Source organism: Ischnura elegans (assembly GCF_921293095.1).
Source record: "Ischnura elegans chromosome 13 unlocalized genomic scaffold, ioIscEleg1.1 SUPER_13_unloc_3, whole genome shotgun sequence".
Lineage (NCBI taxonomy): Eukaryota > Metazoa > Arthropoda > Insecta > Odonata > Coenagrionidae > Ischnura > Ischnura elegans.
In genome coordinates this window covers 2,052,601-2,077,340 of record NW_025791659.1, presented here as the reverse complement: position 1 = coordinate 2,077,340, position 24,740 = coordinate 2,052,601, and the positions used below count along the sequence as shown (strand labels likewise).

At 40.0% G+C, this 24,740-nt stretch overlaps 1 protein-coding gene across 4 annotated transcripts; it reads left to right on the top strand.

Moving 5' to 3' along the window:
* Window positions 1-615: 615 nt before the first annotated feature.
* Window positions 616-23,735, top strand: LOC124172874 (zinc finger protein 135-like). Of its 4 annotated transcripts, none has more exons than XM_046552375.1 (4): window positions 616-720; window positions 2,244-2,381; window positions 6,840-6,876; window positions 20,339-23,735. In XM_046552375.1, exon 4 carries the CDS (start codon window positions 21,134-21,136, stop codon window positions 22,082-22,084), a length of 951 nt encoding a protein of 316 aa, XP_046408331.1. In that variant the 5' UTR covers window positions 616-720; window positions 2,244-2,381; window positions 6,840-6,876; window positions 20,339-21,133; the 3' UTR covers window positions 22,085-23,735. The 4 variants fall into 4 exon arrangements, with proteins under 4 accessions (XP_046408331.1, XP_046408329.1, XP_046408330.1 ...); XM_046552373.1 differs by lacking the exon at window positions 616-720 and adding an exon at window positions 2,097-2,127; XM_046552374.1 differs by lacking the exons at window positions 616-720; window positions 6,840-6,876 and adding an exon at window positions 2,097-2,127.
* The last annotated feature ends 1,005 nt before the right edge of the window (window positions 23,736-24,740 follow it).

The window sequence follows — 24,740 nt, the reverse complement described above, 5'->3', positions numbered from 1 at the left end:
AAAGTACTGCATGTAAACTAATCCTTGCTTGCCAGGTCAGGCATAAGAGTTACGGCGTCAATGAGTCCGTGTAAAACGTGTTAAATATTTGCTGTATTTTCTGTTGAATTGCGATTTATTTTTTAGGTCCTATGTAAATGTGAGCTTTTTATGCACTTCTCCTGGACTATTCTGAAGTTTTTGCGTTGACGTAAGTCATAGAAATGAACGTAATGTATTAGAAATTTGTAAATAACTGAGTGCTGTGTGGATGATTTGTTTGAGGAGTGAACTGGCTTTACAGATAAAATGAGTTATTGCTGTGAAAATTTGACTATTACCCCTGGGAATTTATCTGAGTCTTCAGAAAGGAATTCCGAGGGTACTCCGTGCAGACTTTGCTTGAAGAAAAATGATTATTGTTACAATACATTCTTTTCAATTGCAGGAAGGATGGAACTGGAAAGGATGCCTTAGGCGATTTTGTTGACTTACTAGTAAGTGAGGGTTTTATTGATCTCCTTAGTTATTGTTTTATTCCGTGGTATGGGCATGTTTTCCATAGCAAGTCTGAAATCTCTTGCGTATATGTTTTCATTCCTTTCGTAGGTTGCTGTTGGAGATGACCTGCCTGCCAGCCCACTGTGCTTGAAAAAGCTCATCGAAGTCAATGATTTCAGAAATATTTGTCATGAATCGGACGCAGAACTGACTAAATTTTCGTGCAGAAATTACCTCAGGGTGAGTGCATCTTATTTTTTTCATTGTAAGCCTCGTGTAAGTTTCAAATAATGTGAAATCATTCATGTAACCAGATATTGATTTGTTCGTGTTAACTTACCGTGTAGCCCGGCCTTAATAGTTTAAAGTTCATATAGACTGGAAAGAAATTTTTGATAAATGTTTGTACTTGTGGTTTCAACAGATTACAGCAATAACTTGAAAATGTAATTAATTTTGTACAAGATTATGAAGTATATGATGGGCAATGTATTTGTTTGCACGGTACATTAACACGTACGGGTTGATGTCTAAATTTATGAACGCGAGAATGAACGCCAAAATACACCGTGTAACCACACAACTTGTGCGAATGCATGCACAGAAAAGAGAACTTGTTCCAATTTGGTTCATGCATTCGTACATGTACCGTTCTGGTCCAAAAAATTCATGCACGGAAACGTGCATTAACTCATACCTATTAATGCATCATGTAAACAGGCCTTAATGCTTATAAGCATTAAATTTGTTAGTTAAAAATATTGAATGTAATGAAAGGACTTCGCCAATGATCGCTGGAGCAGTGAAAAAAGTCCAATTTCCCGCTTAGTTATTCCGAATCCTGATGAGGTATTAATTAACTCGCAGTTGCTACGTCAATGGTGACGACCGAAGTCGCTATTTTGGCAGAACCAAGTGTTTACAATTCATTCAGTCATAAAAGTGATACATTTGAATTTACCAATGACCAACTCATAACACATATAAATGAACTGGAAGAATTTTGAGGAATATGTTTTCGATGTTTTTCTTTTGCTTCTTACCTACTCTTTGATTTTACAACAGAATAATTCAGCTGCAAAAAATATCGGCAATACACGAATATTGGGCAAATGACGATCGGAGCGCACGAAGACAATCGTCCTTAGGTAGGGTTCTTGTCAATAAGCTTGAAATTCTTGTAAAATATTTGCTGTTTATCCTGCTGCTATGTGATTTCTTTTTGAGGTCCTATTTAAATGTGAGCTTATTACACCCTTTTCCTTGATAAGTTTAATGTTTTTGCAATGGTGTACGTCATGGAAATGATCTTAATGTATTAGGAATTTTGAAATCACTGAGTGATACATGGATGATTTGTTGGAGTGAACTGGTTTAGAGAATGAATGAGATATTGCAGTGAAAGCACGAGCATGATTTCTCGGAGTCTTCAGGAAATCATTCCGAGAGTGTTGTGATTTAATCTAATCACTTGTTAAATCAATCACATACTTTCAGCGAAGTCCAATTTATTAACACAAGACATATTACAGTACCCCGTGCAGACTCAGCATGAAGAAATATGATTATTATTACCACGTATTTACCTCAATTGTTTCAAGCGAGATAACTGTCAAGGATGCCTTATATGATTTAGTCGACTTAAAAGTAAGTGACGGGTTACATTTTATTGATGTCCTTAGTTCTTTTTTTATTTCGTTATGTGAACTTATTTTCAACGACAGGTCCGAAGTCTATTGCAAATGTTTTCATTCCTTTCATAGGTTGCTGTGGGAGATGGCCTGCCTGCCACTTAATGTCCAATGTGCTTGAAAATGCTCATCGAATTCAACGATTTCAGAAGTATTTGTCGGAAATTGGATGCAGAACTGAGAAATTTTTGGTGTATATATTACTTAAGGGTGAGTGCATCTTATTTTTCATTGGAATTCCAGAGTAACTTACAAATAATGTGAAATCATTCAAGTAAGTAGATATTAACTTGTTAGTGTTAGCTTACCGTGTCGGCAAGCCTTAATAGTTTCGCATTCATATCGATGAGATTGAAAACTTTAGTAAGATGTTTGTATTTGTGGGTTCAACAGGTTAAGATAATAACATGAAAAAGTAACTTAATTGTGTATTTGACGAAGCCTTGATGGGCAAGGTATTAAGATATATGTCTGAATCATATTAGTACATGCAAAATTTATTAAAAAGCATAGGATACAAAATTTATTATCAGGATTTTTGTTTAGGATACAAAAGTTAATGGGGCATTAAATTAGTTCATTAGCAATATTAAATGATATTAAAACACCTCGCCAATGATCGACAGAAAAGTGAAATAAGTCCAGTTTCCCATGTAGTGTTTCCGATTTTGGTTATTCAGTGGTGAGGACTGCAGATGTTTTATCTTTTCGTACAACTTTTGGATTTAAATTATAACTCTTATAGTTTAGGTCATATATAGAATCGTATTTGCGGACGTTTATTTTGTTTGCGACGACAGAATTTAAATTGTAATGTCTGACATAATGCATCTCTCACTTACCATGGCACTTTTTGGAGCAATATCTGCAGTGTTAAGTGGGAATATCTGTTACGGATACGAATATTAGATTGAAAGAATTATTTGTGGGTGACCCTGATTTCGTTTTTAAGAAGAAAAGGATTTCATGAGGCTCTTCACCGGCTGTGGGTTCATTATTGTCTTTTCTCCCGCGTGTTGCCATCCTTGATAAACAACGGAGGCCTAACACCTAGTACCATGAGCTTTGGTAAAATTGCCCTAGGAATCTGCATTGTGATCTGCACTGTCAGCCAGCTATGGTTTAATTTGCAGCAGTCCAAGGAAATTTCTTCTCATTGAAATTCATGTGTATTTCATTTGTAATAGGAACTAAAACTTGATGATGCAAATGTTTTTGTTAGCATGTCCTGATTTGCTTCTAGGAAGGAAAAAAAGCATTAGGTTAATTAAATGTTCAATTTGCATTGAGCTTCACTGTAGAAGACAATTTCATGTTAGATTTATTGAAATTCTGTCCATCAATTACTCGAAATTTGTGCACAGGTAATTTGGAGTTTATTCTGTTACAAATATCATGAGTGAATGGAACTCTCTGCAGTCATTTCCATGCTGCTGAATTTTCTGTGAACCGTTTACAATGCTCCTCAAATGACAACATCAGTCAACCTTGTATGCAATGGAATTGGGCCCTTTTATGTTGCCTCTTTGCTAACAGTACTGATAATACTCTTAACTATAATCCATATCTCAATCTCAGAGAGGAGGACCGTTATAAGATAATACTAGAACAGGGGAAGCTGGCAACCACTCCCGTAGAAAAACATGTGCCAATCATATGCATCAAGAGAGTTAAGAATATTTATTCTCCAACAAGCTCCAGAAGGTAAATTGAATACCTCCTGTTATAAATAAAGTAAGAGTATAAAACTCTATTTAGTAGTTAAGTATAGTTTTATAATCATTTTTCATACAAATTTTTTAATTCATAGCCTAATACCGTTATTTTATGGCTTGAAGAAGTGTATAAAATGTAAAAACTGTGAATTACATGGCAAATGGTGCATCATTACTTAAGATTGGTTAGGTCCCCTCTTGGCAGAACATTAAACGGTTGGCAAATTTGAATGAAGGCATGAAGTTTCTTTGTGCTATGGGTTTTTCAAAAAGAAATACAGCAATCCATTTCTGCTCAGACAATAAAAAAAGAGTATGATAGTAGTACAGTAAAAATTGGGTAATAGAGAAAAATTAGACATTTTTTCTAGATTATTTATAAAGACATGATAAATAATAAATTAAATGGATGAAATTGCTTACTGGAAATAGGGTGGTTTCCTATAATTTTTTTATTGCCTAAATCTAAAGATTATTACTCCTGCGGTACGTATTTCACGATTTTAGATTTTTAAATGACGACATCTATTTTTCGCGATTAAATGAAAAGTGAAAAATTTTAAAGCGCGCAAAGACGCGACGCGTAAGTAGGAATGAAGGGAAAAAGTCCATGCGTGGCATTTCTGGTTCCCCCTCCCGCCTTGTGAGGTGACCTTGATCGAGGCTCTGAGCGCTGATAGGACGCAGGATGCTAGCAGGTAGCTGAATACCTTGCTGGCTGGTAGCGCTTGGCTTAAAAAAGGTTTATTAATACCTTATAGAATGAAGAAAACTATCCGACCTTAGCCAGTATTAATAGGTGATTATTAAGATATGTTTCCCTGAGCTCTGTGCCTCATGCATGCATTGGTAACCTCAGACGATGTATTACTCCTATCCTCTCGTGTAGAAACTTGGTCCCTGTGACGTCACGTGGAGTGGAATCGCATGGGCGCCAATCTGGCCTTTTTCAAATGAGGATTAATATGTACCACTACCCCACCTGACCCTACTGACGTAGGACGCGATATTATGAAACTATATGCGGCTTGTGAAAAGTACCGCACGAAAATTAATTAATTACAGCCAAACTAAGGCCCATTCAACGGAACCACTACTAGTTCAGGGATGTGTTCACCATTCCGAAGGCCATAAAAAATACGGCATTGAAAAAGGCGGAGCAACTTTCGTGGTCTCTCCTTGTAAGTTACATTGCAACAGCTTAAACACAATATACATAGCAATTCTCATGCTCATTGACACGTAAACACCACTTTATAATATGAGACATATGGAAAAACTAGTGTACTTATTTAGAAGGATTCTTAGTTGCGGTTTTTACCACTAGAGACACATCTACAAGAGGCCGAATATCCTCCTTTAAATATTAGCCTCTTTCCCGTGCAATACATGACAAATTCACTAAGTGATATCATGTTTGTGTCAAAGTGGAATTTAAGTGCCATATCGGCAGCTTCAGTGACAAACATAATTCCCAAATTTCTTTAGTATGCAGAAAGGGTTTTCTAGATAGATATTTCGGAGTTCATGCAAATAAACTCAATATTATATCAGTTTACATTTAGAATGCAAGAATTAATCACTTTTCGATGGTATACAAGGTTCGCTAGCGGGAAGAATTGAAGCTACATACCCTGAATCTACACCAGTCTTTGCTTAGCTTGTCCGATATAAAATAGGGATACGTATATCATGAAAAGGGGCTATAAAAAGCACACTTTTAAATATCACTTCAAAATCACATTACAACAGATAGACATAAAATACATAAATGCTCATTGACACCCTAGCTTATAACAGCCCAATCAAGCAAAGTTTATTTTAGACTCAGGGCTTTAAGTGTGTATCTTACCATTAGAAGACTACGTATACAATGGGCCTTTCGTCGAAAAATGAAGAATTCTTCCATTTGCTTTAATTTAAACTGATATATTATTAAGGTTTATTACATGAGTCCTGATATGGCTATTTTGAAAAAAAACATTTTTGAACTTTAAAATAAAGGAATTCTGGAATCGTTTTGCCGAAAAAAGGGAGTTAAGCAATGTATGGGAGCTGAAATTGGGCTTAAATTCCTTTCTGGTCTTACATACATACTAATCTTAATCTTAACAAAAAATTATAAAACCGCGATTCTAAACCAACCTGGTATACGTGGTCTTACGTTAACATGGTTATTTCACGGATGATGTGACCGTGTCAAATGGTCATGAAAATCGTAAATACTCTACGCTTATATAGTAATATAAACTCTATGGTTAAAATTGTTGATAAAAATCTCTATCCCTTCTGTTGCATTGTGATATATATTTGAGGTGATTTATTAATAGCTGACTTTTATGGACCTTGCCTTGAGTATTTCTCAGTGTTTCAATTATCATCCAAATGAAAGTAGTTTCCTTCGGGGATTTTGTGATCATAGTCTCCCTAAAATGCAGAGGTCGTATTGCTTTCAGGTAGCTAAGCAGCTAAGGCTTTGAAATTCATGAAACGAATAATTTTTGAAACAACCGCATATTCAATAATAAGATTGGTAATAACAGATGTTAGCACCCGGGCTATCTTTAGTTTGTTTTGAGGCTGCAATGTATATCTACTCTTAAACGTCCGCCGCACGAATTCTAATATCGATGTGTCAATGCGTTTCGAATTCGACATTTGAGTCGATAACGTTGAGTCGAGTGGCCGATCGATTAGTTCATGAGCGAGAGCATGTCGGGAAATTGTGTTTATGACGGAAGTTAATAAACTCCCTATTTGGTTTGCCTTGAGAGGTAGTACTCTCGTTATTAAACATTACTTTTGGATTTATTTTGATTCCGGGAATCTTTTTAGTCGAGGTTAGTAGTTTTTTGTTTGTAAAGATGGTAGTGGTTAAGCTATTTAAGTACCTATATGAATGTGTTGTTGTTGACCTTAAACTAAAACGTTATCCTGCTTATTTTCAAAATAGGTTTAAAGTTGCTGCTGGATCCTTTGTTTCCTGTCAAGTAAGTTGAGAAAATTATTGGATATTTTTTACTGTTAGGCCCTCGCCCTGAATTCGTATTCGTGTACAATATCCATATTTTTGGCGGAGATTGATGTATTTGGTGGTGTGTTTGTATGATGATGGGTCCCTTAAAATGCACAATTTCATGTAAGAACCTCATAGTGAAGTAATGTATACAATTAATCTCGTACAAAAATTATTTTCTTGGTGTGATTAGCTAGTCTATGTAGCCTATATGTATGGGTATGATGTGAAGCGACGGTTCGATTACTTAATGAAAGGGAGTTTGAAGTAGCTTTGTGTATTCCGGAGAAGACCAAAATCTGCTTTTTGTGTGCGTTATAGAAGATAGTGTTCTCATAATTAGACATTCCCGTTTGTGCAGTACTTCCTTCAAGTCGATTTAAGTAGTTTTCGTGGGTAAACATGTTAACGTAATTATATACATGTGTTAATTTTGTCTTTAAAGAAGAGGACTCAATATATCCGACTTATTACCAAAATAGATATTGAGGTGGTGCCGAATCCGTCTTTTTTGTTTTTATATGGAGATATTAGTAGATAATCTTCTGTTTTCATGCCGCCGTCACTGACATCTTATTCGTGTATCATATCCAAGAACCCTATAAGTAGGCTTCTTGATCATATCCATATTTATGGTGGAGAATACTGCGCGACTTTCTACTGTTTTGTTGTTTATGGTTCTCATTAAAAATGCATAGTTACACATCACCACCTCATAGTAAAATCATGCAAGTGGTCTCTCATTAATCAGGATTACTCTCTTGGTGTGATAGCAAGTATACCATCTTCTAGGTGATGTTATATGCATTTCGGAGTTGTTTGGCCCTGTCGTGATGATATTATGTGTTCTAAATGTTCCCAAGTATATGTACTACATGATTTTATCATACTTTTTTGTCTTATCAACTTTTGTGTCCTTAAATACCATTATTGGTAGGAATGCTGTGTGCATTAAAATCCTCTCGCGGCGATTCATGTATCACATTCTTCTCTGTCAACGTCGCAGAAATATTTAAACCCTCGCAATTTAAGCCTTAAAAGCTTACTACATTTTTATATATTGGCTTTGTGTGGTCTTTGGGAAAAGTAGCGAAAATATGAAATTCTAAACTGGAAACCTCCAACTTCAGCAAATATAATTGATTAGAGGCGTAGTTCTCTATGAGAAGTTTCAAATCTGATTCTTTTTTTTATAACATAGAGGTTTGTAAGTACGTAGGATCTGCTTTGGGATGTGACATCCAAGAATATAAAATGTAATTCGAGTTTGTTTTGAATGTTGATATCTGTTTCTCCGAACATTTGGCTTTAACCTCGACAGTTTTATGAGTGACATGTTTTAGGACGACTTAGTACTTAAGTCTGGGTATCATTCATGGAGATGTAAGCTTTATATATTCGGTTTAATGTATCAAGATGCTTTATATGGAGAGCATTGGGGTTCGGTAGCGTATCCCGTTAAAAAATATCTGCTGACTTGATATCAAATAACAAGCGAACAGAGATGACGTAATTGGTGAGGGCATAAGTTCTTTTATTAAATACAATTTATGGCTGACTTGAATTTACGTTTCATGGATTAGGATGCCTGTTTATTCGTGGCAAATTATTATGGAGTGTCTTTTCAATTTTCATCATTGAGTGCCTATTTACAATTGTTAATATTGCTTCTTTTAATGTTGAGTTTTCTGGTATCACCATGACATTTGCTTTTAAGCTGCCCATTATTATTTTGTGCTTGTGACTTTGCTTTTTCGAGTGGTGGTAGATGCTCTTTCTAATTCCCATCATGAAGTATCTATTCCCATTTGTTCATTATGCAGTATTAGTGTTGAGTATTGGGTATTCTAATGACATTTGCTTTTGGACTGCCACATGATTGTGTTCTAGTTAACATGCTTTCGGACTGCTGATAGACGTTCCTTTTATTGCCATTATAGGGATACTATTTTCGTTTGATCTTAATATTTATTTTAGTGCTGATTTTTAGGGGATGCTCATGGCATTGCTTTAAACCTGCATGATCATTTTGTAAAATTGAACGTGCCTTATTAGTATTAATGGATACTCATTTTAAATGTCATAATATCAATGCTGTATTCTTTTTTATTGCTTTATTTAGTGCAAAGCTTATGAGGTTTCCAATTGCAATGGCTTTATAAACGAATTTTACGAAAGAAGATCTTCTAATTTTAACGAGCTTTCACCCACCATGCATTTAAATGGGGTTACAACTCTACACTCACGTCGGTGACGAACTAATTGATACATGGTTCATGTGGAAATAAGGCGTAATGAGGGGTGTAAACAAAAATTTGCATTCAGGATGATGTTATTTATCAAATTCATATATCTTCAATACTGTTCCTTGCATTTTCTATTTTCATTGTGCAAAATATTGGGAAAAATCGGATTGCTATGCAATCATCACAGTGGACATTTTTGAAAGTCGATTAAAATGTGACGGAGTGGCAATAGAAGTGAATTCTATGGGATGGAATTGGGCACCCTCAGTGCATTCCTCTTTGCTTTTTAGCTGCTGTAATATTTTGTATAATAGAACGTGCCTTTTAAGTGCTCATAGAGGCTCTTTTCCACTGTCATTCTGAAGTGCCCTCTTTCCAATTGTTCTTAAAAAGTTCTTTTAGTGCTGAGTTGCTGGGAATGCTCATGATATTTCCTTTGAAGAAGCCTGAATAGTATGAATGGTGAATTTACTTTCCAAGTTTTTAAGGATGCTCTTTTTAATTGCTCACGTGAAGTGCCTATTTCAAAATTTTCATATTGCTTCTTTTAATACTGAGGCTTGTGCGATGCTCGTGACATTTGCCTTGCAGCTGCGTGATTATTTTGTGCTTCCGATGATTCGCTTTCCAAGTTTTGTATTGCTTCTTTTCATTCCGATTTTTGGGTGATGATCATGGCAACTGCTCTGAATAGGCTTGATCATTTTTTCTCTTGATTGTGCTTCTTGAAAGCTGATAGACTCACTTTTTAATTTCTGTTCTGGAGATATCTGTTTCTATTTGTTCATAATAGTTGGTTAAGTGTTCATTATTTGGGGGGGTATTCATGGCAAATGCTTTGTTTGGCGTGATCATTTTCTACTTTAAACGTGCTTTTTTATTGCTGATAGAGACTTATTATTTTCCATCCTTAACTCTTTTACTGCAATCGGACCGATGTACTTGCCCTAGCTGGTTGCGCAAAAACTGCCAGGGGCCGATTAATTGACCCAAATTTTTTCACTTTATTGTCGTGATTGTGGCGTTTTCCACGGCTGTAATTAATGTAAACCCCTATAATCTATCTATGGTTATAAGATGTAAATATATCTTAAGAATTGTTAAAAAAAATCTAGACGTATGTAAGTTGCCGGGCGCTGTCGTCCTCGTCATCCGCAGAAGGATAAGGAAAGTCGCGCAGAAAGAAAGGAGAAGTCACATGTCGGGGAGAATCACACTTTATTCTGCCCTGGTTTCCTTACATCCGTCGACTGCCTCGAACTGCCCCGCGAGCTGCCGTCTCCCTCTTGTCAGCGTTTTTTCCGTTGTTTCCCAGGTGCGTTGCAGGCTCACGTTCTTAAGAAAAGATCTCTTACCTTACGTGGCCATGCGAGCGCTTCCTGTCTGTGTTGAGAGGTAGGGGAATCGTGAGAGCGAAAGGAAAAGGTTTATCGCTGAGCTGGTCTGGGAATAGGAAATGAGGTAAGGAAGACGGCAGTCGCCCCATACATTCACTCTCCCCCAAAAATTTAAAAAATTTACAGATCTGGAAATTTTTTAAACACAATCACACAATCAGGTCAGAATAACGTTCTTAAACATAACAACGAAAACCACATCACGAGCAATCGAAGGAAAGAAAAACAAATGAAACCAACACAAGCAATTTCGTCCCCTTCCGTTATCACGGACACATCGCACCATTTCTAGTCCTAACCAATATTTTACAACAACTATTACACTTTCAAAATCACACACAAAACAGAGAACACAATGACACTAAGAACTATAAACACATTATTTTCTACCGTGATCGATGGTTACCCTAGCTCGACCTTAAAAGGATTCAATTCATTAGCACTACTACCCATATAAATCTAACAAAAAATTATTCACTACAATGCAAACCTCTTCTACCTCGGAGAGCACCTACCCATTATTATCAGTATCTAAGCAATATTATCTTCACCATCGCTTGCCCCATCATCTCTCTCCTCATTAACCACTACGCGTACGTTCCTAGCATCGATAGTCCTCGTACGAGTGGATTTCTCGCCCAACCCATGGCATTTTCCCTTAATGCAAGTAAGTTTACTATATAGTATCCCCAAAACTACTATTAAATGTACCCCTAGGCCAACAGGGATCGAGATGTGATAGATATTTCCCGTTGATGACTTCCTTTGCACTCGCTCTATCAATTCGCTCAAGCCAACAGTCAGTGACCCCTTCGCGACTTCCGTGTCAATCTCCCTCTTGAGCAAGCTCAAGCTGTTCATGTCCATTTTTATCAAGGTTTCCCTTTCCTTCCCAAACATTTCAATTTGAGGGGAAACAAACTCGATCAGGCTTTGCGACACTTCAGATCTCCCCTGCCAGGCTGCTATGATTTTGAAATTCTCACCCGTTATATCACAATGGCTCACGTTAGCCAGTAAACCACTTCCCTCCTATTTAGAGCAATTTTGTATCCCCTTCCCATGGATACCCCTCGAGTTAATTCGGCTTTTTTCCTCAATTCTGCAAACGCGTCAACTAATTTAACATACTCCTTCTGTACCTCTCCCAAATCAAAATTGATAACCAACGCCCACGTTTTATCAGTTATCACCACGTCTTGCGCCCGCTCAAACACCACTCCACTCCCTATTGGAATCACATCTTGCCCATCTACAGAATCCACAAATATAAACAAAACACACATCACCAAAATTTTACACTGTATAGCTGCTCCTTTCCCCATCATGACGGAGGGGGATTCCTCTTGCGCAGGAAGTAACGGGGGGAAGGGGGGGTATCGGGAGGGGGTGGCGGTCCGGGTGGGGAGTGAGATGGGGGATGGGATGAACGTGCCCTCGAGCGGAGAAGATAAGGGGACCTCTGAGGAAGGGGCGTGCTCCAAGCGTCTTCTTCACTCCCAACAGCGGCACGGCCTTGCTCGTTATCAGCAAGGTCGGCAGCCTCCCCTCCACTCTCCCTCTCCTCGCAGATGGGCGTATCTTGCAGGGGACGCTCTCCGCTAAGGCAAGGCGACGAGCTGTCTAGCCCTTCCGATAAGGAAGGAGATCTCCTACAATCCTCTCCTTCATCCTCAGCTCCGATGAAATTTCCGGAAGGCGACGAGAAATTCCAAGAAGGAGATCCCTTCTCAGCTCCCTCAAAGACGGGAATCACCGTCTGCTTTTTCGGCCTCCCTCGTCGCCTCTCACTGGCAGCGCCTGCAACTGCGGGAGGAGGAAGACCAAGATGGCGGGGATGGGGCTTTACTCTATTTTTATGCACAACTAACGTCCTATGAGGGAGTTGCAGCATTAAATTTACGGGAGGAAGAACCTTAACAACGCTGTACGGCCCCTTCCACGGTCGGTGGAACTTCTTTCCCACACCTGTCTTCACACAAGGGTCGCTTAAATAGACTAAGTCTCCCACTGAATACGTCCGGTCCTTTCCCTTGGATCCCGCCCCCTTGAATTGCTGTTTTCGTGCACGCTCATTGTTTCTAGCACACTTTCGCCACATCACTTGAAGTCTATCCCGTAACTGTTCCACTTGAGCATTACACGCATCTCTCAGAGGTCTCTTCACACACTCGAACGGCGAGTTCATTTCATAACCAAATATTATTTCATGAGGGCTGAAGGCCGTGGAGCTGTGTACTGAGCTATTATATGCTGTCAAAGCATAGCATAGGATTTCATCCCAACTGTTGTTTTTAACATTCACATAATGGGATAGAATCTGCGCTATCGTGCGGTGCACCCTCTCTATCCGTCCGTTGCACTCGGGTCTGTAAGGGGATGTACGCAATTTGGTCACTCCTAGCAACTCACATACACCCCTAAATAAGTCCGACATGAAATTACTCCCCTGGTCGGTTAGAACCTTGTCAGGGACACCGAATCTTAAAATCCACTCCTTCACAAGTGCAACGGAAACCACCTCTGCTGTCTGATTTGGCAAGGGAACCATTACCAGATACCTAGAAAAGTGATCCAAAATGGAAAGAATGAACTTGTTTCCCTTCTCAGTCCGAGGTAACGGGCCAACTATATCAAGAGCGATAAAATCAAAGGGTCTATCGGTGGCCGGAAGGGCTTGTAACGGGGCCTTAGACTTCCCATACGGACTTCTCCTCTGACACGACACACAGTTTTTCACATATGCCTCGCAATCTCTTCCCAGGTGCGGCCACCAATAGCGCGCCCCTACGCGGGCTTTAGTCGATCTAACCCCCAGGTGTCCCGCGAGGGCGTAATCATGGCACTGATGCAAAATGTCAGTCCTTATGCTCTCAGGGACAGCTATCACTCTTCCCCGCGGGCCGATTTTAAAAAGGATTCCGTCCACAACCTCAAATCCTGCCTTGCCTGCCCATTCCTCGCACTCTACGTCATTCCTTTGCGCACTTGCTATGTCGACACTCGGCGTACATTTAAATCGCCTCACCTTCCGGCTAAGTCCATCGGCGTTCTTGTGCAATACCCCGGGCTTATGCACTACCTCGTAGTCATATTCGGAAAGTTTAAGAGTCCATCGCATCAAGCGGCTACTTGGGTCACGCAGGCCAAATAGCCACTTGAGGGCTGCATGGTCACTAACTATCTTAAATTTTCGTCCATACACGTAGCATCGGTATTGCGCCACGGCAAACACAACACTGCACAGTTCCTTTTCGGTCACTGAATAATTTATTTCAGCGGAATTCAGCTGTCTTGATGCATATGCAATTGGATGTTCTTCCCCGCCGATCTCCTGTGAAAGCACTGCCCCTATTGCGAAGTTAGATGCATCGGTGGAAATAATAAATGGTTTGTCGAAATCTGGATACGATAATACGGGGCTATTAATCAGGGAATCCTTTAGTTTCTCAAAGGCCCCCGCGCAATCTTTATCCCAGTCGAACACTGCACCTTTTCGTAATAATTTCGTCAACGGCCTCGCTATTTCTGCGTAACCCACCACAAAGCGACGATAGTAATTCGCAAGTCCTAAAAATGACTGAAGTTCCTTCACGTTGGCAGGGGTGGGAAATTCCTGCACGGCTGATACTTTTCCCGGGTCAGGTTGCACTCCATGCTTTGAAATCACGTGACCTAAATAGTTCACCTTTTCCTCCGCAAACTTACATTTCTCAAACTTAAGCGTGAGCCCGGCGTTCCTTAATCTGTCGAGTACGGCACGCAGCCGTACGGCATGCTCCTCTATCGTTGCACCAAAGATGATCACGTCGTCCAAATACACGAGGCATTGTACCGGCTTCAAGCCCCGTAGGAGGCCGTCCATCATCCTTTGGAATGTGGCAGGTGCATTCCGCAATCCGAACGGCATCCTAGTGTAGTGATAATGCCCGCTGTCGACATTAAAAGCGGTCTTTTCTTGATCATCTTTATGCATCGGTATTTGATGGTAACCACTCGTCAAATCCAGCGTTGAAAAAAATCGCGATTTACCCAGATAGTCCAAAGATTCGACGACGTTGGGAATGGGGTACACATCAGGGACAGTGACCGCATTCAAAGCCCGGAAATCCACACAAAACCGGTACGCCGGGTTTCCATCAGCCGATTTTTTTGGCACGATCACAATTGGGGATGCCCAAGGGCTGTCACTATGGACAATTATACCCGCTTTGAGTTGCTCGTCGACGAATGACTCCACAACGGGCTTCAATCGATGTGGTACTCGATAAGGTCTTCTGTAGATAGGAGGGGCGCTGCCTGTGTTGATTCGGTGAGACGTCAGGGCGGTAACAGGTAGTATATCCTTCTCCGTGAACAGATCCTCGAATTCTTTTAATAGTGGAAGGATGATCTCCCTCTCATCGACATCCAGGTGCGCCAACTTTTCGCGGAAAATTTCCCCGCTCTTAGCCGACGCTATCGTCCTCACCCTCTTCCCGTGAGTCTTTCCAGCCCCCGCTTCGTAGGGCTCCAACTTTACAGCCATTCCTAACGTAGTCCCTTTACGTAGTACTACTTCCTCGCGGCCAAAATTGGTTACTTGCAGTGTGATTGACTGCTCCTTATCAACGGTGCACAGTCCCCTCGCAACATAACAGTTTTCCAACGTCTCCAATGCAGGCTCCACTAAATATGTCCCTGCACCAACGCACCCATCCACCGTAATTCTCAAAAGCCTCCCCGAGTTAGGCGGCACCCTTATTTCTCCCCCTAGGCACACGGGATATTCTTTACTCCTACCGAAGTTTATCTTCTCCCGTCTTATATCCCTTGATTGTTGATCTGAAGGAAAATTTAGACTTGGGTCGCCATATCCTTCCTTTCGGCGACCTAATAACCGAATCTGCCGCCCCCACAAGTGCAAAATCCCATTACACACGTCCAATACACCTCGATGTTTTTCCAAAAAATCTAATCCCATGATGCCATCCACTCCGTCCAACTTGTCCACAACTTGCACTTTCATGGGATAGACGTGATCATCCAAACGTAAGGACACCACCTTTTGCCCGTGTGTCCAAAGCGTCCTTCCCGTGATTCCTCTCAGGTGGCACCCCGGGCTTGAGAGCCCATAACGGCCACTTATTTCACTTGATATTAAAGATACTTGCGCCCCCGTGTCAATCAAAAGTGCGCACTCGCGTCCCTCTATGACGCCCTTCACCCTTAAGTCACCCTCCGCCGCATTACAGTCCGTCACAGGGATTGTTATCTTTAGGGGCACCCGGCGCCCGCGGCCGCGCCGGTGCCATGGCCGTTTAAATCAGGCCCAGGTCTTCCACGACGTTGGCATTCGCGAGCGATGTGTCCCACCTTGCCACAAGCGTAACATTGATCCCTTCGCGGCAGTCTGCATTCTCGTGCAAAATGTCCAGGCTGGAGACAATTGAAACATTTCCTCTCGTTTGGCGCCCGAAAAATCTTCGGGGGGATTGGCGGCGCCCGAGATGCCACCTTCGCTTCGATCGCCTCAGCCCGCAAGGCGCTTCTGACAGCGTCGTCGAGGGTCTTCGGCGCATCATGGCGGCATCTGCGCTCAACCTCACCGGAGAGTCCATTCAGGAACGCGTCCAACGCCCTCTGCTCGGCTTCAAATAGGATGGCCTCAAAAAACTCCTGGGGTCGATTTCTCTCATAAGTGTTCGCGTTAGCATTCCTTATCCGATCAGCGAAAGCCTCTATATCCTCCATTGGGCCCCGCTTCATCTGAGAGACAAGCTCCCGATAGAACCGAGCGTCGTGTTTCCGCTTATATCTTTCAATAAACACCTTTTTAAAGTCTTCATAAGAGGCGGCGTCACGGCACTCCTGCTTCGAGCGGACGAATTCCGCTGCACCACCCGACACACGCAATCTTGCAACCCGTAACTTATCCGCATCAGCCCAGCCACTTATTACCGCTATCTCGTCCAAACACTCAAAAAATGCAAATACATTCTCGGACTGACCACCCGTAAACACTCCTACAGACGATAATAGTGAGAACTTCTTACTGTCGGGGCCTAAACTGGAATTAAGGGCACTATCACGTTCAGCCAATCGGGATTTTAGGGATTGATTTTCACAGGCTAACTCACGAAGCCTCTCATGGACGTCCTCTATCACTTGCTGCAACTCCACCTCTTTTCCACCAACACTAACTCGCCCCGCCATAATGATCTTACCTCCTTATTCCGCGACGAAATTCCGTCCTCAGGTCTGCTACTGCTAGATGGACGAATCCCACTTCTGACACCAAATTGTAAGTTGCCGGGCACTGTCGTCCTCGTCATCCGCAGAAGGATAAGGAAAGTCGCGCAGAAAGAAAGGAGAAGTCACATGTCGGGGAGAATCACACTTTATTCTGCCCTGGTTTCCTTACATCCGTCGACTGCCTCGAACTGCCCCGCGAGCTGCCGTCTCCCTCTTGTCAGCGTTTTTTCCGTTGTTTCCCAGGTGCGTTGCAGGCTCACGTTCTTAAGAAAAGATCTCTTACCTTACGTGGCCATGCGAGCGCTTCCTGTCTGTGTTGAGAGGTAGGGGAATCGTGAGAGCGAAAGGAAAAGGTTTATCGCTGAGCTGGTCTGGGAATAGGAAATGAGGTAAGGAAGACGGCAGTCGCCCCATACACGTATTAAATAAAATTAAGACAATTCTCCTGCAAGTGATCGATAGCCTTAATCACTATATTCTACTGCGGGTTAGAGTCATTACTTTAAATCCTATCTCCACTTTTCAACTCTAGACAAAAATATTTGACATTTTCAAATTTGACCATGACCAAGCATTCACCTGCTTGGGATTATTTTATCAATAGCCTTAATCATTATATTCTACACTGGTATATAGTCAGTACATACCAGTGGCACAGCGAGGGGTGTTTTGGGGGATAACACCCCCCCAGAGCTCAGACAATTTTTGAAGTTTGATATATTTTATTTATTTGGATCAATATTACTTTTAGATAAGTACAAGGATTAATAAAAAAAATCCCTCAGAGGCCTTTTAACTCACAATTTTTAACCATTTATCTTAATTTTTCTGGCAGAGGGCCCTCGCATCTGCCGATAACCCTGTCAGGTATGCCATACACGCACGCACCTCAGTAATAGTTGCGCCTGAAACCCCCCCAGCCGTTATTCCTGGCTGTGCCCCTGGTACATATTGCAAATGGATGTCCATGTACCATGTTGAGAAACTTGTTAATGCAGTTTTCCACACTTCAAAATTCCTTTTCCACATGTCTATACTCCTGTTCAGTCATAGTTTAGCCCTTGGATATAATTGACAAAAGTTTGTTGTCTGTTATCTTAGTAACCATAGTGATATTAGGAGCGAGAGATCGTTTTGAATTGAATATTCTTGTATTGTAGATAAATATGAAATTAATAACAGATGAACTTGTGAAATGTGGCTGATTTTTCATTTGTTAGCCCTAACCCTAGGATTGTAGCCTCCATTTCTGAAAATGAGCGTTTGAATGCAAAAAAACTCAAAAAAATTAAAAATGGCATTTTTGGAAAATAAAAGGACTGAGACTAATTAATTTGATAATCCAAATGAATATGTCACGAATATTGAAGTGTTCGAAATTCACTTACAACTTATGTATCTCAATGTTTTCACTGTGTTTTATAGAAGGAAGGTTTTAAACAAACAAAGTAATATAGTTACAGTTAATACATAAATATGGTTAAGAAACATGAATTGAGGAAAAAAGCCGAATATTTTCTTGAATATGTTATAATATGAGAAGTCTTAACTTTAAAATAATTGTTGATATTAATTTATTTTTAGTACTTTTAAAATTGACTTACCAACTGAAATAATTCATTTTGTATAATGTGAGCAAGTACTAAAATGATTAGAAGAAAATCGAATATAATAGCATTAGATTGCTCTTTCCAAGTTACTTTACATAGAAAGTATAAATTGTAATAAATTGATTACAAAGGTAAACACTGAGGCATTCAAGGTAATTACTATAAATGCATTATCAATAGAAAAAATATTCCGAAAATTTGGACCTGACAGGCCATCGATTGATGCATTTCTGTGCATTACAATATCCTTTGATAGATATCATCACATTTTTACTCATTAACTTTTCCATATTATTATTACCCTGGAATTTACTCTAAACTCTGTCCACTTTAAAAAGCACCCTCATTGATTCAGCATAATCAATGGTAAAGGTGGCAGATAGCAATTGTCCTCTGTCTCCTTTTTCCCAAGAGCAGCCATCACTGCTCTGGACTACTCCCAGCTTTCTTCCTTTACATTGCTTTGCTTAATTGCATCTTCAAATTGGAGATAAGGGATGCGAATAAAATGCTTCTGCAACTTATCATCAGTAATTCCCAACGCAATTTTCTATTCCCAGTTCAACCATCAAGCGATTAAAACAGCATTATAATGATGCAGCCCTGTGTTTGGCTTTCGGGATTGGGTTTCTGTTCCCTTTTTCATCTATTTAACACAAGTTTCTCGACTTTGTAATATAATTAATTGCATAGCTACCCTTACCATAGTTTTTTGCCTTTATCTCTGACTTACTTCTTCAGTCTTATATCAGCACGCTTCCTGAATATCTATACCTTCTAATTTCCTCTTTATTTTCCCCATTGATAATAACAGTTACATTTCCATCGTCATTTACTGTCACAACATTAGTTTTCACTACACATACTTTCATTCCTTCCTCTAAACTGTTCCTCCTCATTTTTTGAAGTTCCCAATTGTCATTGGCGAGAATCTCCATGTCGACGAAAAACTTGATTTTTTATTGCATCCTCCATACCCTTCTCATTTTTCACTCTTCTTGGTTTTTCTTACCATCTCCTCCATGCATGTGTTAAGTATTGTGAGTGAAAGGCAGCAGCCCTGGCTTACTGCCCGGCACAGATTCATACTTAAAACATTCATAGCCACCGTCTGGTTTTGTACAATTCCCTAATCAGCCTACCATCCCTCCAGTCTACTTTCTTTATCTTATGAATACCCAATAGCTTATCCCATTTTTCCCTGTAAAATGCGTTCTCCAGGTCCATAAAGCCAAAGCTAACATCTTTTCCTCTTCCCCAGTGCATTTCTACAATGTTCTTAGATGTGCAATAGTTTGTATGTTGCCCCTACCTCTTCTGAAGCCAAACTGCTCGTCACCAACATTCTTTTCCGTTATTCGTTCAAGTCTCAGATCAGAACTCTGAGCAATGCCTAAGCCATGTATGAATTCAGACTGAGGTTTCGGTGTTCCTCTTACTTTCTTGTATCACCCATATTTTGAATAGGTATCATAATTGTCTTTACAGGTTCCCTTGGCTGTGTACCTTTATTGTATATTTTGTTACACAGTTTTACTACTTTTCTTGACCTTCCTTCTATGCACATAAATAATTCAATAGGAAGCTCACCTATGACCATTATTCATGTACTTCATTTTTGTGCTATCAATTTTATTGAGTACTGGTTCCAAATTTCAGTTTTATTGTAGTTGAAAGACACAACACCTTGTTAGATCAAATGAAAAATGAACATACAGGGTTTATAATATAATAATATATTATAAATATATATATATAAAATATATATATATTATCACAACCACTGTATGGGCCCTGTATAATAAAAAGGGCGGCCAATCTTGATACTTTGAGGCCGGTATATTGCTTTCCATCAAATGGCTTTAGTTATCAACTAAAAGGCTTATAAATTAGACCAGTATAGCTTTCTTTTGTGATTAAAATATATTAAAATTCTTTTCTTCTTCCAGCTGGTGAAAGGAAGTTTAGGGAAACATCTAAGTGGTGACTATTCCTTCCTCAGCCTCACTGACTGTCATTTAATCTAAGAATGGAGCATCTCATGCTGGGGAATGGGGGAATGTGATTAATGAAGACTTGGAAAAATGTGGAGCTGTTCTTGCTGATAAGTCAACATCTTGCTGAATTCCATATGATGGACAAGCAGGCATCCAAAATCAGTGGAGGCAGAGTCACAATGGGTGAGGTGAGGGGTGGAAGTGGTTGTGATGCACCAATAATCCTTAATGCCCTCAGGATGATCAGAATTAGTAGAAAGAGGAGTTGCGCAGAGGCAGGCATGGGGAACAAAGATGAGTTCAGTAATTGTGAGGCGAAAAATGCTGTAAAGGGACGGATGTCAATCGAAACTTCATATAATTGCTACCACTGCACAGGTGGATTCAGCACCAAAAGTGAGCTTAAAAAACACCTTGAAACTCATTTTGGTGCCAGCAATTTAGTCGTGGATGATGAGTCATCCATGGTGCTAGATTTAAAAGGACCAAACAGTAAAAGACGAGGGCTGAGGCGAAAAGGAAATGGGCCTCTTAAGGAAATACCTGAGGGAAGACATGAAAAAGAAAAGGGTAGAAAAGGGAGAAGATTTGCTGTGGGAGCTGATCCATGTGTAGAAAGTGTCTCCTCAATCCTCCCCTTGTAATAGAGACATCAAAAAGGGAAAGTGTTCCAGTGCAAGAGAGAGACCTTATTCCTGTAGTGTGTGCTATAAGTGTTTCACTAAATCTTCTACTCTCAAGAATCACATGCGTGTGCACACTGGGGATAAGCCATATTCCTGTAGTGTCTGCAATAAGTCATTCTCTCAGAGGAGCAACCTCAACAAGCATATGGGTACACACACTGGAGAGAAACCTTATACATGCAGCATCTGCAATAAGCCTTTCTCTCTGAGTAGCATCCTCAACAATCACATGCTTACCCACACGGCAGAGAAACCTTATACTTGCAGCATCTGCAGCAAGTCTTTCTCTCTGAGTTGCAACCTCAAGGTGCATATCCTTACCCACACAGGAGAGAGGCGTTATTCATGTAAAATATGCTGTAAATCATTCAGTCGTAGTGATGTCCTTACCGAGCACATACGTATTCACACTGGGGATAAGCCTTATTCCTGTAGTGTCTGCTATAAGTCATTCTCTCAGAGTGGCAACCTCAACAAGCATATGGCTACACACACTGGGGATAAGCCTTATTCTTGTAGTGTCTGCAATAAGTCATTCTCTCATAGGAGTAACCTCAGCACACACAAGCGTACACACACAGGGGAGAAACCTCATATATGCAGCATATGCAATAAGTCATTTTCTCTGAGTTGCAACCTCAAGATGCATATCCTTACCCACACAGGAGAGAAACCTCATATATGCAGCATATGCGATAAGTCATTTTCTCTGAGGGGCAACCTCAGCACACACAAGCGTACACACACAGGAGATAAACCTTATACATGCAGCATCTGCAATAAGTCTTTCTCTCAGAGAGGCTCCCTCAACAACCATATGCATACTCACACAGGAGAGGGGCGTTATTCATGTAAAATATGCTGTAAATCATTCATTCGTAATGATGTCCTTACCGAGCACATACGTATTCACACTGGGGATAAGCCATATTCCTGTAGTGTCTGCAATAAGTCTTTCTCTCTGAGGAGCAACCTCAACAAGCATATGGGTACACACAAGAGAGAGGTGTGATTCATGTAAAAATGCTGTAAATCATTCAGTCGTAGTGATCACCTTACCAAGCATATGCGTATACACCCAGGAGATAAACCTTATTCCTGCAGTGTCTGCAGGAAATCCTTCACTCATGGAAGCACCTTCTAAAACTACATGTTTACGCACACAGGAGAAAGAACTTTTTCATGTAGAATACACTGTAAGTCATTCAGTCATAATTATAACCTTACCAAGCACATGCATAACCATGCACACACAGAAAAAATCCTATTTCTGCAGTGTCTGCAGGAAGGCCTTCACGCATACTAGTGCCCTTAAAAGGCATATGCGCACATGCACACAGGAGACTGACATTATTCATGTAACATTTCCTGCAAATCTTTCTCTCACAGTAGCCAGCTAACCACACACAAACTTATGCACACAGGAGACAAACCTCATGCATGTAGCATTTGCTTGAAATCCTACTCTCTTCGAATCTCACACTCACAGGAGTTAGACCTTATTTAGGTAATGTCTGCAGCAAGTCTTTTGCTCACAAGTCCACCCTCGACCATCACATCCGTACCTTATAGGAGGAGGGAGACCCTAGTTCTTGCAGGGAATGTGGGAAAACTTTCTCTGGGAATAGCGACTTCGTGAGGCATTTCCGTCCCCACATCTAAGAGAAATTGTTGTTGTAGTTAACGGTATGAAGGGTTTACTCAAATTGGTTAATGAAATGCACCTGGCATGCATAATCGCTGGAATGATACACCATTGGGATATTGCATATGTTGATATTTTTCCTTAAGCAAATCTGTGTTCAGGAGATGCGTAATTCATAATCTTTTACACAAGTAGTGTTTAATAATGATGAGCAAATACCCAATAGGGATTGTGAGACGTAGTTATGAATGCATGAAGAAGTCATGGATTTTTTTATTTGTATTTTGAAGGAGCTGGGTAGCAAAAAATTGCAAGGCACTTAGCTCACTCTGCATAAAGACAATATGCCACTTACTTTTACTCAAATTTGTCTGCTAAGGTCTAATCTCTTTTGTTATGTTCCTCTTATTCCTTAGTATGTCTCAGTGTGAATTAATAATTTATTCAATGATGTTTTTTGGGTTGAAATCGTACAAGTTGTGACAAAAGCCCAAAAATATTGTTACACTTTTATCACGATTGTTCTCATTTTACCGTAAACAAATCTATATATAGGCGCATAATGCATTGTCGTTTACACAAGTATTGTTAAAAATGATGAGGAAATGCCCAGTAGGGAATGGTAATGATTATAATTTTTCTATGGTAAAATATTGTCTTTTTATATTATAAAATATTGTCATAGAACTGTCACAATTCTTTCTTACTGAAAATTTTTCCTTTCGCATATCGTAGCTATTTTATTGTAATCAATCCTTTGTTAGTCTATTTGATTTTTCTGGACTGTATCTCAAGAATACATTTCTCTTTAGAGATCAACTAGATGGTAAAGTAGGGTGGACATGGAAAGTGTCTAACCTAAGGCATCTGACTTAGGGGTCTGTGTTATGGTTGCTGCTACCATGTGCTTCCCATTAGCCTTGGGATTGTTGTGTTTTAGGGTAACCTGTTTCTTACTGTAATTATGCACCTATATGTGTTAAACAAATGACAATAAACTGCATCTGTATACAAAACATTGCCGGCCAGTATTTGTAATTAACAGTGAATCCACTAAGAAATGTAGGGAATTTTATTTCCATTAGAGTTACCAACAATTCCATGGTATCTATGTCTCATTGGTCCCTGTGGTATTTAAAAATTTGTTACTGCAAATTTTTGCTTATGTATGGCTAGGACTATATCCAGAGATAATATTTTCTAGAGTATAATACTTTCAATATAATACGGCATTTATATACTTTCAATTGCAAATTATTAAAAGGCCCAGTTTCCATAAGTAATGATGGTATGGCTGCTGCATAGGGTTTTTACAGATTTTTAGGAACGGACTTTAGAAAAGTCTTTTAATAACCACTGTAGGTATATGAAATAAGTAAAGAATTTTGGGATATCCAATTTCACCCTTTTTAACCCAGAGCTTCTTCAGGGAATAATAAAATTTAGACTTCTCAATTAAAAACTTTTCTGATCATTCATAATTATTGTGGCAGCTATATGTTTTACCCTTAACCCTTTCGCGCCGAATGCCTCACCTATGCAACGAGGATTTTCTTCCCTAAATAACGAATGCCACACCAGTGCGTCCTGAATGTTCTTACCCTAAACAACGAATGCCGCGCCTGTGCGGCACAGGTCGAAAAAAGTGACCGTCGTGGACACAATAGACCCACGGAAGCGGTCGCCCCTCACGATCCGCCTTAGCGCAAGCCCAGTCCCATCATCGGCCGCTCAGGTCGACCCTTTCCTATCCTCTACACGCGGTCAACTACTGTTATTTGCAGTGTGTTTTCCAAAAAAATATTTGTTGCTTACTTTTGAAATTCAATGCTAGAAATGAATTCATCTTTTTTTGCTGACCACATGGAAATTTCAAACAAAATTCTAACGTTAATCGCAACGGAGTTATAGAACAACTAGTACATAAACTAAATCCGTCAAGATCAACATCAGAACTTCGTTTAAAATTTCTGCACGCTCAGGAAAAAAACACAAAATTCATTTTGAATGTAAAAAAATCGGT

What these genes read in the sequence shown, in the direction of transcription:
- LOC124172874 (XM_046552375.1), top strand. Translation starts at nt 21,134, where the DNA reads ATGCGTGTGCACACTGGGGATAAGCCATATTCCTGTAGTGTCTGCAAT.